The sequence below is a fragment of the Hyalella azteca genome, unplaced genomic scaffold (genome assembly GCF_000764305.2).
Source record: "Hyalella azteca isolate HAZT.00-mixed unplaced genomic scaffold, Hazt_2.0.2 contig3653, whole genome shotgun sequence".
Taxonomy (NCBI): Eukaryota; Metazoa; Arthropoda; class Malacostraca; order Amphipoda; family Hyalellidae; genus Hyalella; species Hyalella azteca.
Window position 1 is genome coordinate 568,826 of NW_025933895.1, and position 15,877 is coordinate 584,702.

General features: G+C 42.4%; 1 protein-coding gene across 1 annotated transcript; it reads left to right on the forward strand.

Annotated features, from left to right (window-relative positions):
• Positions 1 to 6,733: 6,733 nt before the first annotated feature.
• On the forward strand, positions 6,734 to 15,369 carry LOC108681881 (protein TRC8 homolog). The gene is made up of 3 exons (XM_018170957.2): positions 6,734 to 7,325; positions 11,801 to 12,063; positions 12,515 to 15,369. The coding sequence occupies exons 1-3, from the start codon at positions 7,183 to 7,185 to the stop codon at positions 14,749 to 14,751; spliced, it is 2,643 nt and encodes an 880-aa protein (XP_018026446.1). The 5' UTR covers positions 6,734 to 7,182; the 3' UTR covers positions 14,752 to 15,369.
• Positions 15,370 to 15,877: the final 508 nt, after the last annotated feature.

Here is a 15,877-nt window from a genome sequence, read left to right on the forward strand (position 1 = left end):
TCTATCAGACTGCGCGACCAGCTGCCCAGGCGCGAACCCTGCCGTGTTCGTCTCTGTGGCGTGTTGTGGAAGGAGGTAGTGACACAAGGGGTTTTGCGTGACGTTGTCACAAGTTATGGCACCGGCAGGTGCGAGGCTGACTGGTACGTCATCGAGGGACGCCGTGAAACTCTTCTCGGAATGAACGTACTCAATGCACTAGGGATGGTGATTGAGGTGGGGGCCAAGTCCGTGAAAGTCAGAACTGACCTGCTTCTCAAGGATTGTAAGAGAAAATGGAAAACTGAGGTCTCATTAGGCCAGTTGACCGAGGCGGAAATCCCTGCACGACATCAGATGATGGTTCCCTTGCGAGGCGTTGAGTCAGACGACGGCTCCTACCTGATCATCCGGGCACAAGAGTTGCCTCAAGGGTTGGTGATTGCTAGAAGTCTCTGCTCGGCGGGGAACCCAGTTGCCAAAATTATTAACGGTACTGAGGAAGACCTTCGTATCAAACCGACCCAAGGGGTGTGGGCCGATATCCTGCGAGTGGAAGATGTTGAGATCGAATCGCCGCTCAAAAGGGAAGAGGCCAAAGTTTGCCGGTTACCTGATTGTCAGAGTGATGACCTGTCGGAAGTACAGCGAGAGGAACTTGAAGCCGTTGTCGGGGCGTTTGTCGACGTATTTGCAGTCGATGATTCGGAACTGGGAGTTACTCCGTACGGGGAGCACCGTATCGAAACCGGAGACCACATGCCGATCAAACAAACAACGCATCGAAAGAGTCCAAGTGTAGTGAAGAAGGAAAGAGAGATGGTCGAAGAAATGCTCTCCAAGGGGATTGTTGTGCCCAGCAATAGCCCGTGGTGTGCCAATACTGTGTTGGTGCGGAAGAAGGACGGTTCCGCAAGATTTTGTGTCGACTAGCGCGCCTTAAATGCTATCACTGTGAAGGACGCTTTCCCATTGCCTAGAATTGACGATATCTTGGATGCGTTGTCAGGGGCAGTCTACTTTTCGACCCTGGACATGCGAAGTGGATATTGGCAGGTGAAGTTGAGAGACGAGGATCGCGCCAAAACCGCTTTCGCTGCGGGAGGGAATTTATACGAGTTCACGGTTATGCCGTTCGGAGTCACCGGAGGCGTTGCGACGTTTTCACGTATTATGGAACTCGTCATGGCGGGTCTCACATGGGTGGACTGCTTGGTATTCCTGGACGATGTCATCGTCTTCGGAAAAACCTGGGGTGAGCACTTGAACCGATTGGCGCTAGTACTTAGCCGCATTCGGGAGGCGAACCTGAAGCTAAAGCCTTCAAAATGTGTGCTCGCCAAAAATAAGATCAAATTTTTGGGACATATCGTCTCCAACGATGGCGTCGCCGTTGATCCGGATAAAATAAGGTCAATCCAGGAGATCCCGACTCCACGAACTCCAAAGCAGGTCCGAAGTTTTATCGGCCTGTGTTCGTACTACAGACGTTTTATCAAGGGCTTCGCTCAGATCGCGTTGCCATTGCATCAATTAACCAGCAAGGCGAAAACGTTCCATTGGACTGAAGCGTGTGAAAACGCGTTCAGAAGCTTGAAGAAAGCGTTGGCGTCGACCTCTGTCGTTCGCCATCCAGACTTCGAACGGGAATTCATCTTGTGCACAGATGCCTCCTCGGAAGGTATAGGAGCGGTTCTTTCACAGAAAGATGACAGCGGTGTAGAAAGACCTGTGGCTTTTGCAAGTAAATCATTAAACCCTGCACAAAAGGACTATAGTGTCACAAAAAAAGAATGTCTGGCCCTGGTCTATGGAGTAAAAAAATTCCGTCACCACCTTATGGGCAGACGGTTTATTGTGGAAACGGATCACTATTCCTTGCAGTACTTGCAAAACACCAAGGATAAATCCTCAATGATGAGTCGATGGTCAATGGCCCTGTCGGAGTATGACTTTGTTGTTCGCTACCGGCCGGGAACTAAAATCTCTCACGCTGATGGGTTGTCGAGACTACCGACCGCTGAAAGCGATCAATTAAGCAATGAAGTAGAAGACGATGTCGCAGTCTTGGGACGAATAGCGCATGGACCAAGTGACGAAGATCTCAAAAGAATGTTAGAAAATGCAGAAGGGGACGTGGGTAAACTCAAGAGTTCAGATGAGCCCTTCTTAAAAGCACTAGTTAAGGTGAATCTGCAGCGAAACGAAGATGGCCTTGGTTGGCGGTGCGGCGAAAGGCGCTTGATGTTCCCCAAAGAAGCGGCCAGGGTGATGATTCGGCTGCATGCTGACCCAGCTTGCGAAGCACACTTGGGACGTGATCGGCTCTTGCATCAGTTCCGAGAAAGATTTTTCTGTCCTGTGGACTATAAATTGGCTTCAAAGGTGTGTGCAACTTGTTCCGTCTGTCAGGCGAATAAATCTACGGAGCCCAGAATCGCGAACCCATGGTTTCCGTCCGTTCTACCAGGCCCTGGGAACTGATGACGCTGGATGTAATGGGACCTTTGGAAAAGACGCCGTCTGGCAACACCTATGTCCTCACCGTAGTAGACCACTTTACGAAGTACCTGGTGGCCGTCCCTATGAAACAAGCGAATACCGAGAGCATCGTGAGCGGCCTTATGCAACAAGCCATCTATCCGCTGGGGGTCCCGGAAGCATTACTGACGGATCGTGGGACTCCGTTCCAGTCGAAGCTATTCACGGATTGGTGTACAGGGTGGGGAATCGAGAAACGTCAGACGTCATGGCATCCTCAGACTAACGGAACCAATGAGAGAATCCATCGGACGATCATTCGGACCCTCAGAAACCTCTTCCGTTCAAACCTGCAAGAGGATCAACCATGGGATATGGTGATTGGGTCACTGTCGTTGGCTTACAATTCGACCTTGAATGAGACGACTGGCTTCACGCCTCATGAATTGAAGTTTGGTCGTCGACCTCGCATCGCCCTGGATCGCGAGCTGGGGGTGTCTGCAGCTGATTACCCTTGTCAGTTCGAGTACGCTCGTGATCTGTTCGATCGGACTCAACAGAAGATCAACGAGGCTTGGAAAAACACCGAGAAATCTCAAGAGAAACAGCGAAGACAGTACGACAAAAATGCTAAGAAAAGTAACTACGAAAATGGGAACTGCTCTGGATGGCATCCCCACCCGCGAAGAAGAAGTCACTGGGAAGCTTGTGGAAGGGCCCGTTCAGGGTAATCTCTGATCACGGTGCCGTTGTGACGCTTGAAGTAGATGGGAGGCCGTATCTTATTCACAAAAACCGCGTAAAGCGGTATGTGCCACCAATAACTTCGACTCCTGAGGATAGCGGTTCTTCACAGGAGGACGAAAGGAAGAAAGGAAATTCGGGTTTAGTTATAACGGGCAAATTGGATAGTTCGGGGGTTGAGACGTCTGGAGAGGAGTTATCGAGTAGCTCTACTTCGGAAGTCGAGTCAATGTATAATCTCAGGTCGCGTGCTAATCTTTGTCTCCCCGTTCGTTTCAGGTAAAATTTTGTTCATTTAGTCCAAGTTTTGTTAGCAGTAATGAGTGCGTTTTCAGAAAGCGTGCTCCTTGGATCAGAGCAAGAGCTGATGAATGTACAGGTGACGGTCGAGGAAGAGGAGTTATTGTTACGGAGCCTTAGGAGCACCAAGAGGAAGGCGAAGTTGAAGAAACTATTTGAAGAGCTCTTCGGTCCCGAGGACGATGAAAAAGCGAATAAACCCAGAAAGAAGAGAGTGAAGGGGCGGAGAGAACGTTCCCGGGTCTCGTAGAGGGAAGAATGAGGTCAGCGGTGATCCAACTGACTTGGAGAATAGTAGAGGGAAGGAGGGCTCTGGAGCAGACAAAAGCCCCTTTCACACAGGGCAGTAGATACTGCGCGCGTCAAAAATGCCGCGGCAGTATTTACATCGCAATCTTTCACACGAGGCGCTTTTTACTGCTGGGATCTATCAGTCTTGCAGTGCTTTATGCTTCATCAGTCCATCTCTATGTTTGTGTAACAATATTTCTATATGGAAATCTATCTCTACGTGAGAATAATGTAAATACATCTCTATGGAAATACCTATATATTTTATGGAAAATATATCTTATATGAAATATATCTCTATCACTTCAAGGATATATATATTTATCAACGTATATTTTTATGTTTATGTAACATTATTTATGTTCCGATATTTATGTAATAATATTATGCTATAATCTATGTCATGCAGTGCTGTTTATTATGAACCTAAAATACGGCACCACTGTCTGCTAGGATGTGGCGTCAAAAACCGCCCAGTGTGAAAGATTACATTGAATACCATTGCAAGCTAACTGTCGCGGCAAATCTACCGCCGCAGTTTTAGCGCGACACACGCTGACGTCAGGCGTCAAGTTCTACGCCGCAGTAAATGCAGTCGTGTGGGAACAGCAGTGCACATTTCGTATGTCCACTAAGGTTCGGCAGTAAATACTGTCGGACGCTGGCAGTATTTACTGCCCTGTGTGAAAGGGGCCAAAGTGCATGATGAGGAGCGAAGAAGACGGCGGGAGGAAGAAAGGGCTCTCGCCAGGATCAGCCGAAACCTCGAGATGGCAGAGGCGTGTCAGCAAAGAAGGGCCGTGGGGGTGGTGAACCCGATGGATGTGGACGTGATGGAGGTGGAGAAGAACCCGGTGGATGTGGAGGTGATGGAAGTAGAGAAGAACTCGGTGGAGGTGGAGCTGATGGAGGTGGAGCGTCTCAGCGAGCCGGTCTCGTACGGACCTTTGAAGTTGCTTCCCATTGACTTTACTAAAGAAACAGCGAGTGTAGGATCGCAAACTGACGCTCCTGATTTTTCGTCGACGTTTGGGATCCCCTCGGTTAACCCAAAATTAAGTGATGAAGAGAAGGCTCGGCAGCGACGGCGATGCGTCGTTTTGGCGGCGCGGGGACTACAGGATCAGCGAACTCAGACCCCAAACATCTCTGCGCTGAGCGCGGTATCGGACCGGATCAGGGAGCGTGCTATTTATCAAGCGAGGGCGCTTGACGCTTGAGTAGGGGGCCGTATGACGGGATGCTTATTTTGTGGTATATTTTTTTGTTTACTTGTACGTTCTATTAATCCTGTGCTAGGTTAGTGACTGAGTGGACGTGGAAAGGAAGTCTGTACCCAAGTCTGTACACAAGTCACTACACAAGTCTATACACATGTCTGGATAAAAGTTCGAATAGAAGTCTTTAGATAAGTCTGCAGGTGCATGTACGTTACGCAAAGACGTTGTGGCAACTTGAGCGTTATTTAGCGACGTTATATTGTAACTTTAAAGTTTAAACGCTTTATAACGACATTATGGTAGTTCTGAACGTATGGAATGACGTTAGAATAGAATAGAATAGAAGTGTCGGCGTTGAAGAAATAGGCCCATGGCCTGTTGCCGATTCTTGAACTTTTCGTGACTTGATTCACAAGGGATCCGGCCTTTGGAACCCGATCTTTCAAGATCACCAATATATTAAGAAAAGTTCCTCGTGTTTATTCCTCCTCTCTCCAAACGCAAGGGAATTTAGAGCCGGACCAAAGAGCGACTCTTTAGCCCTTGTGTTAAAACCAATACGCAAGTCACCGTCAAGTCGGCACGCTACTCATAATTATTTCAACTTCGCGGCGGTGTTTCCGGTCACACAAGTCAACAAGAGCTTGAAGCTCAGAACGCTTGTTGAGTAAGCTGTCGGCGTTGGTGTATATACAAGTACACGGCTTCCTGCCATGAACAAAGGTGTGAACAACATTTGAAGAACTGTCTTTTGTACAGCTATTTACACTTTTCATTACAGTGTTTTTTCTTGCCGTTTCGCTTACTCCTCTTCTCGTGGGTACTGACCCACGTTTATTACTTTGCCGTTCCTGCCGGCCTATTTGTCCGAGACATGGGTCCGGAGTAGTGACGATTCGGTTGATACGGTGGATTCGGGCAAAAGTGTCGATTCGGTGAAAGTCAGCACGCTCCCAAATACCAATTCGATCGCATCAGCTCTGATTCAACCATGGTTTCATTCGTTTTTTTCGATTCGGTTATGTTTTTCTGCATATTTGCACGCATTTGTGCTGAGTTAGCTTATTAAGCATACCATATACTGTAGAATATATATTTTTTGGTTTCTACGATTAAACTACTAATCTTATTACCAAGCTTAGTAACTAAATTTATTTAATCGTAAACTTAGAAATTTGTTGCGTGATTATTTAGCTAAGTTTTTTTTACAACCTACAATATTAGTGATATGAATTAATCAAATTAAACGAATGATGTGGAATTAAATAAATTGTCTTCTTTTATATTTTTGCTTCGGTAAAATTCTGTTTAAACGGCGTTTTCACGTCGATTAAACCATGGTTGAACTAGTATATGGTTCAACCATGGATTAAAAGTTTAAAACTGCAGTCTTCCTTTGGGCCGACGCGGAACTATATCAGATGCGCTTCCGACTTCCGAGTGAGGCATGTTTGTGTGGTAGCTTTGTGCCCTTGTCCGTGTTGCGTCCTTGAAATTATAAATACTGCGATCTAATAATTATTTATTGATGCTTTTGATCAAAATTTGAACTATCGAAGCAAGTCCTACGCTCACTGGCTCATTACGCTGCATTTGCATGAAGAGTAAAGGCTGTAAAGCTGAACTGCGGAAGTTGCAAAATTAAAGAAGAAAAGAACTATATATTTTATTTGCTAATATATGATATGACGAGTTGACGCCTGTCGACTGACGTCAGATTCAAAGTGCTTGCAATAATAAAACAACTTTTAATGCATCAATTTTTTGTTAAATAGATGCATTACGCAGTTAATGTGACCTTTTTGTTTACAGATCATCAGATGTAATTTATCACTCAAAAAGTTTAAATAAAAGTACTGGTTGGAACTTGGAAAGCAATTAGCCTCATTAGGGGATGAGATACCGATTACCAAGTTCTCTTCTTTTTTCTCATTAATTCAAATCACAAATTCTGGATCTGGAGGGATGTATGCAGCTGATCAAATGTCTGATTACTTATCTTTTTTGGTTGTTTTATTGTTTAACTTTCTTGCTAGCTAGAAATCCTAGAATTTTTATGTTCTGTACCTAGCAGTCTACCTAGCACCATCCCATCCTATCAGGCTTGCCCTTGCAACAATCAAACTGATCAAAGTTCACTATTTTATATTACCTTAAATTCTTAAAAATGGATCGAGAAATTAACTTTTCATACCCTAATCATTACACCTTGTACTTGTCATTTATTTCTCGTATTCCTTTTCTTTTTATTATGGATGAAATTTTAAAAGTCTCTTTTGGATTAGTTCCAGTTCCTGCAACAAATGATCAGTAAGTAAAAAATGTTTCATTGTCTTCTTGAATGCCTCACTCAGAAAAAAAAGCTTTTTAAGTTGAGTTGTAAAATATTGGTATTGCTCAAAGTTATTCTTGATCATTTTAAAGTTATAAAGAGTATAAATATAGATATTGAATATATTTACTTTTTAATCCAGCTTTTCTGCCATTTATGGAGCTGCTAGATTCTTGCTAGCTGAATTATAACCTATCTAATTCAAAATTTATAAAAATGGTAGGATAAACGCGGTATATTCCGACACATTAAGGACGCATCGAGAAATGAAAAACTAAAAAAAAAAACGTATGCGTTACGTAAGTTCTGTTGCCTTCACATGACTCTCAAAACACTTCACAAATATAAAGGAAAAGCTGGAGAGGTGACGGAATTACCTACGATGTCGGAATATACCGCGTTTACCCTAGTAAAAATTTGGAATTTTAAAATGTTGTATAAGTATCAAAATGCAAAGCAAATTTATGTTTAAAAGGCAAAATTTTGGTTAACTAGTCTCATTCAAACAAACAATCACAATAAATCTTGCTTTAATATCTATGTGCAAGTTTTAATATTTAATTTCTTATAGAAACCATTGTGCAATAATGGGCAGAATTAAAAAAAAATATGGTTAATGGAAGGCATTTTGTGGGTAATTTTTGAGAATCAAAGACAAAAATATGCTGTTTTTCCTAATTATTATAAACAAAATAAGTTGGAGGCCATAAGAACAAATGCAATTGACCAGACCACAGTTAAGGGATTTTGGTCTCATTGAGTGAATCATTGACAAGTAGTTTCTGTCCAATTATATCAATTTGGTTAAGTAATAACTAGGCTATATTTTCACAGTTGGTCCAACTGCTGCAACTGCATAGTGGCAAATGAGAGATTTTTTAAATCAGTTCATTTTTAATTTCCTTGTCTACTCAAGATTCAAACCAATATCTAATGTATTATAATGTTGGTTTTGATTGTACTTTTCTGGTCTACTCATAGGAGTAGGACTCAAACATGAACTTGAGGATGAGTCTAAAATTGTCCCTGCTTTGCCACTATACCTATACATCCAAGTCTCTGGTATGGACAAAGTATTGGGTGCATCAGCTGATGTTACACAGGTGCAGGAGCACCTTTACAAAATAAAAAGTCATATTACATGAAAGTTGGTAAAGGGAAAATTTTTAAAATACTGTGCACATTCATGTAAGTCTCTTGGCCTCTGGACTGGAACATAAAGAATTATATGTATGTATATAAATAATAATTTCAAATATAAATTAATAGTTGAATGATGGTTGTCAATGATGTTCAATTTACCTGATAAAGACTGATATTAATCATTCATCATAAATTGTTATCAATTATCTGGTGTGATCTGTTAAGGGGACCGACCTGGCTAAAATTTTCAATTTTGGCGTTTTCCACTTTTTGGGCTCATCTTAAAGCTTACTTTTTGACGCATCCAACGGTGCCAGAATCATCCCTCTACGTCGAAAAATGATTTCGTGACAGCTTCCCAAAGAAGGGCAACCCCTTTTTAGCCGTTTTCTATGAATTTCACGTTTTCTATCAATTTTTTCGAAAAATTCATACGAGCAAAATGTTTTTCTTTTTACATTTTAAGTATGTATGTGAAGTTTCATGATGATCGGATAATAACTGTAGAAGTTTCTCCGGGGGCAGCCCGGTCCCCTTAAAAAACAAACTGCCTCATTAGTTATCTAAAACAAAAAGTAATGCATTGGAGAGAGAGAATGGTAACAAGAAGATGAAAAATAAAAAGCTATTCCAGTGTGCAGGGTGCATACCAATATTGAGAAAAAATCTAGGACTTTTCCAGGACTCTCCCTGATCATCAGTATAATTTTTCAGGACTTGTATTATTGTATATGACAGGTTTAGCATGAATGAAAGGGTAACTGTGCATGTTCTATCATCTCCTATACCTAGTTGATAACTAGAACACGTGTAAATGCATAGAGCAGGCAGACACAGAGGATCAAAAATGACAAATCCGGAAATCAAGCCCACACTTTTATTATGAATTCAATAGTGTCAAATCACAACAAATATTGAGTAATGCATGCAATATTGCACATGATAATGTCAATACAGTCCAGAACACGATTCAACACTACTACCCTAACATTAAACTGGCAGCTATTTCATCAACTTTTTCTTTAATATTCAGTTCAAGAGTGTCTAGCTCCTGTTGCTCTGTTTTCAAAGATCACCTCATGGCGTTGAACTTTGTGATGATTTTCAAATCCCCCTTTCTCTCCAATGCTTCTGCATATTCATCTGCTGCTTGCTCAAGCACCTTGCCCTCCTCCTTATGCCTTTTCTTCTTCTTCAGTTCATCTAGCTCATCCAACAGAGCCTTCCTCTTCTGGGTTTTCTGGGCCTTTGCATTCTGCTCTTTCTCTTCTGCCAAATAAGTATTGTAGGCTGTTTTAGCACTACCAGCTGCAAGCAGCATCTTTTTGGTGATGGTCATCTTGTCCAGGCCACTAACATGTGCAACATGATCAACCACAGCATGCAGGACAACCAACGTTTGCTCTTTCATGTTGTGCGCCATGATTTCCTTGTTGAACAAAAACCCTCTTTCAACCGTGGCTTGGCCATGAGACAGGAGCATGAGCATCTGCACTACATTCCAGAGCTTCTTGTAGGTGCTCTTTGACAGGGTGGCATGCCAAAAAGTGTCTGTCCAAGTTGAAAATGCTTGAAGCTGTACCTTCAATTCACTGCAATGTTGTGATTCATCTCTAAATTTGCACATCTCATCCACAACACCATCCAAATCTGTGTTAGGGAATCTCTTGGCATCAACAAGCAAATTGAGACAGTTCTTTAACTGTGTCTTGTTGGCTTCCGTACAGTCCTTCTTCCCACTCCACTATTCAAGCTTTGCGCTCCGCTACTCAAGCTTTGCGCTCCGCTAATGCGTTTCATTTCATGCAGTTCTTTCAATGGTGGGCAATGATGTCACAGACAATGAGATAAAAAAACTATAGGAACAAAGAAACTGAGAGAAACTAGTGATGAGGATGCAGGAGGTGCACCAGTGCTGAAGCTGCACATGCACCAGCGATAAATATGCACGTGTTCTCAGTCACATGCACACGTGAATGACTTACAGTCTCCTCCCCATGGTTAACATAGACACAAGTTCGAGCGGTTGGAGTTGTTGTAAACGGAGATGGCTCTGCTTGAGGCCAGAAATTCAGTTCATTCTCATAATTTTCAAAAATGGATTGGAGTTCACAATTGTGCATTTGAAGACTGCATTTGATAGGAAACAATCTATATTAATGCCTGGTAAAATAATCACAGTGTATGTATAATAGAAGACACCTAAAAAAGACTTAACAAAATTAAGAGCAGATACCTATCATTTGCACCCAAGGTTGTTGCGTGACATGACAACCCATGGCGATTAGGGTTAACACGCGCAGCACAGAAAAATGCTTCCTTTTTTATTTATTTGCAAATGCCAGTATTTTCCATAATCTGAAATGAAATTCCAGTAATTTTTAGGCCCGGAAAATGAAAAATTAAATTCCAGGACATTCCAGATTTTCTATGATCGGTACGCACCCTGAGTGTGGAATTCTAGATCGGTATTAAATTAACCAGTACACATGGCATATTGGAAAGGCCATCAAACAATCAATCACAGTCTGAAGATGGACATGCATCAGTCCAAAGATGACAGAAACTCTATGCTTTATCCTAGACTGCCACACTGTTCTATTCCCTCACGTTATCAACTGAACCCATTATAGATCTTGAAATAATCCTGTTTGCAGAGAGTTGTTTTCATAAGCATTATTCAGAAGACATATTTTGACTGATAGTATGAAATTTGGGATATTTTTGAGTTATTTTCAACTTGATTCTTGTTCTATGTTCTCAATAAATGTATTTGTCAACCTGGAATTATTCTTGAAAATTCATTTCAATGTATGAAACATTATCAGGATTACAGTTGGACTATAATTAAAAAAATATCACTCATATGAATATTAAAAAAATCTTATCGGTCCATAATGACTGAACTGAACATTATGCCTGCTCAATGTCACTGATTTTATTCAAATACTATTAAAAATTCAATCAAATATGTTGCTATAGACATATATTATTTTGTAACCTATGTTATGGTTTATGATAAATAAGCATAAAACGGTTTTTCTTTGCTGAAGACACAAAATTTATTTCAAGTTAAATCTTTGTAGAATCTGGATATTTATAAGCAATGTGAAATGGTCTTATCATGTGGCTAGCAAAATTTCTAATATTAAATAATTGGTAATTTTCTGGCTATAGGTTATGTTACAGAGTTTTTCAAGCCTGAAAGACAACAGTATAACTTAATTTTTCAGCCCTAGAGTATATATTAATATTGAAGCCCTTAAATACATTTGCACCATCAGTTTCTAATCATTCATGTTGATTTCAGAAATGACAGCTCAGTGCTTGAAGAGGGAAGCCTCCAGAACATTCATGAGGCTTTCCCCACCAACTCAGTGGATGTGTCAAGCTATGGGCAGACATATGGCAGAGAGGGGATGGACCTAGAGAGAAGCATACTAAAAGTCTTCAGTGATGCAACTCACGAGTATTTCTTCATCCCTGGGAACACCATACAGGAGCCTCTACTTATGTCCATGGCGGCAACACCACTTGTGCCGCTCCTTTTTAAGATATCACTGTTTATTCTAGGTGAGCATCCTAGTTGTAAATTAGAGTTAAGAACCTTAGGTAAGCGCTTTGCATGTAAAATACATAGTTACAAATATCTGGACTGAGAACCTACTATACCTAAGCTGACTGCCTGATATCTGAACATAGTGCTGCTAGACTATACCTGAAAACTGAGTGAATGCCGGGACCTCAGCTGAATGTCTGGACCTCGGCTGAATGCCTGATATCTAACCTAAGTGCCTGATACCTTAGCTGAAACCTGGATATCTTAACTAATAGCCTGGTATCTTAGCCGAGTGCCTTATATCTAAGCTGGATGTTTTATATCTAAGCTGAGTGCATGTTATCTAAGTTGAGTGCCTGATATCTAAACTGAGTGCCTGATATCTAAGCTGGATGTCTGATATCTAAGCTGAGTGTCTGACATCATTGGCTTGATTGATTTCTAAGCGAGTTTATTTTTTTGCAGTGTTCCTGAATAGTTTCATTGCTTTCATGCTGAGCTGGGAACACCTGAAGATGTTGTACAACATTTTTAGTTGCGGGGTGTGCATTGCACTCAGCTACCACATCAACTGTTCAGCCGTGCACCTCTTCTTCAACGAGTCCCTGGACGGTGACGCGCCATCAGGTCTCGAGAACCTCCTGAGATTAGGAGGCACTGAAATCGCCCCTGCTCACGTTGTAGTTCTCGTCACCAACTACATCATTCAAGCGCTGCTGTGTCTCTCCTTCATCCACCTACAGCTAGGGATAGACGACATGCTCATCCTGAAAGCTGTCATGATCTGGGCTTTCCTTTTACCCTCTGGTTCCATGCTTGTAACTTTCTCTGAGAATATAACTTTATCTGTAGCCTTTGTTGGGGCGCTTATCCCACTGACCCGTCTCGTGTTCACGGTCATCTCGAGCTTGCCTCAGGCTTTTCTTGTACTCGAGGATGCCATTTCTTATGCTAAGGTGGTAATTCCTGATGGCGGATTGCACACACTCATCGAGTTAGAATGGAAGAGAATAAATGTCCCCTTCGTTCTCAGAATATTTTGGAGCGTGAGAGTTGCAAATTTTGTAGCTTACTTCTTGGCTGCTCACTTGCAGGAGCTGAATACCTATAACGTTCTCATGTTGCTTAGTCCTTCAATGTGCTACAGACTCTTCAAGTCAACTATGACATACGGCTGCGATACCATCATTGCTCTATTAGGCATGACAAGTATTGTTTCCTACATTTGTCATTATGTCGAGGAGTTCTTTCAAAACATTCTCCTTGCGGATGACCGCGATGACCGAAGTATGGGAACGGTGAGCGCTATCCTATTTTTTGTTCTTGCAGAGCAAAGTGGCCTCACTATTCTTGAGGATGAAAAGCGCTTCGTACGTCTATGCAGGAATTTCTGCTTGTTGTTCACTGCGATGTTGTACCTCGTGCACAACATGGTTAGTCCCGTGCTGATGAACCTCGGCGCCTCACGGAACCCGTCGCTCAGCCGTCATGTTCGTGCTCTCGTTGTGTGTGCCGTGCTGCTGCTCTTGCCTGCCTCGCTCCTCTATGTTCTCTGGTCGATTTTCGAGCTCTCTACTTGGCTGCTTGCCGTTTCCACTTTCTCTTTCCAGGTCATCATCAAAACGCTAGTTACGGTATTCATTTATGGAATTTTCATAGCAGATTCATATTACAGTCTCTTTTGGGAAAACTTAGATGACTATGTGTACTATATCAAAGCCTTTGGTAACACTGTTGAATTCCTCTTTGGTATTGTGCTCTTTTTCAATGGATTATGGATATACTTCTTCGAGTCTGGAGGCGCGATTCGCGCACTCATGATGTGCATACATGCGTATGTGAATCTCTGGTGCGAAGCCAGGAATGGCTGGTCAGCGTTCATTAAACGCAGGAACGCGGTCAGAAGAATTGCTTCTATTCCAAATGCCACAAGGCGACAACTTGAAGAACATGATGATGTCTGCACGATTTGCTTCCAAAGGCTTAACTCGGCAAAGATAACGGGATGCAATCACTTCTACCACGAGCTATGCTTGCGCAAGTGGCTGTACGTACAGGATTCGTGTCCGCTCTGCCATAAGGTTCTCTACAACAATGACCCGGTAGAGGAAAACGCCGGCGGTGGTATCATGGCACTAGGCGGGCTAGTGGAGGACATGGACCATGCTCCTCGTGCTGCCCTCCAGCCTCGCCGGGTTATGGAAGTTCCTCCAGCATTTGAGGGGAACAGACTTGCTGCAGCGGAGCCTGGTGGTATCATGGCACTAGGTGGACTAGTGGAAGACATGGACCATGTTCCTCGTGCTGCCCTCCAGCCTCGCCGGGTTATGGAAGTTCCTACAGCATTGAAGGGGAACAGACTTGCTGCAGCGGACCCTGCCAACCATACAGAACATCACGAAACGAACTCAGCCAAGTCGAGCGATTCCAATTATTCTCCGCAAGTCTTACTGCTTCAGGGAGTGTCAACAAATGACATGACGCACGAAAACAGCACAGAAGCTAGAACCTCAAGTGCTAACCACGAGTCTAAAGCCCAAACATCACAAAGAAACTGCGATGGAGTTACGACCGATGTGGACACTGGTCCCCCTGATATGCTTGACGACTCACCAAATACAACTAGTCCACGGAGAAGTAATCGATTAATGACGCGCGATCATTTTTCTAGGGAAGATCCCGGTATCATACTAGATACGTAATTGTGTTAGGACAAGCATAGGAAAGCATTCGAAAAGCACTATTCTGTGAACATGACGCGTAATACGACAAAATTGTGAAGAGTCAGTCTCCCAAAACTGTTTAAAGAGGAAATTCGATTAAGATACAGGATGTAAGCAAGGTAGATTTTTTCACTATTTTTTCTTGTACCTTCGTGCGCACTAAACGGAAGTTCAACTATTGTAAATAAGGTTAATTTATGACAACTTATTTTTTTGTGCAAAAATAGAGACCAGTAACAAAGCGGTACGCTTAGTCTCAATTTGTCTTGTTGTAAGCATTGTACAGTAGGTTTTATGTCCTGGAAGTCCGGCAATTGACCAATCTTAATTGTGTTTTGTTCATGTAATGGTATTAAATTTAAAAAATGGAACAATTCATTTTGAACATATTTTGTTTTATTAACTCTTCGTGATGGAACTACCATCCAAGTTAGATACATTTCATAGTTTCATACAGCTATTTCTGGTCATTTGCTGATTACTTACGCTAACTTGAACTTCAATATCATGTGATTGTGCATGGAAGCTAATCACAATAGGTAGACGTCCAGTTCATCAAGTTTTGTAACCTGAATCCAAGATAATTCAAGTCGATAATTTTTTTTACTTTCCTGCTACACGTCGCTTCATATTTATTGACCTTCTACCACCTGACATGAGTAACCGGGGCAATATTGTCACAAGCTTACTTTCAAAAAAGAATACGTTCTAGTAAGCGCAAAATGACTTGCACTGATGGTTGCCGCCACGTACGACAACTTTAAAATGTTCACTATTGCGTACTAACGTCCTCAGGTTGCCACACCCAATAGTTTACGTATAATTCAAGTTAAAAGTTTTGTTCCCGGAGAGTGACATGCGGCGGTGGTGGGTTAACGGTACCTTACATACTTCACTGGGTTTATCTCATGAGAACTCATGGGGTTTATCTTTATCTCATGGACACGAAATGTTACCAAATGCAAACTTATTTCGAGTGGTTGGGCATAATCCTGCAGGGATAATCTAGTTGTGTCACTGCAAAAAGTTTAGAAGGTCGTTACACGCTTACTATGATCTCCGGCCAAGAACCAGTGTAGCAGTGGCGAGGAGAAAGTTCGGTTAA

Coding starts and splice junctions, on each gene's coding strand:
- LOC108681881 (XM_018170957.2), top strand. CDS start 7,183: ATGGATCGAGAAATTAACTTTTCATACCCTAATCATTACACCTTGTAC. Junction 7,326..11,800: donor GTTCCTGCAACAAATGATCA/GTAAGTAAAAAA, acceptor TGTTGATTTCAG/AAATGACAGCTCAGTGCTTG. Junction 12,064..12,514: donor GATATCACTGTTTATTCTAG/GTGAGCATCCTA, acceptor ATTTTTTTGCAG/TGTTCCTGAATAGTTTCATT.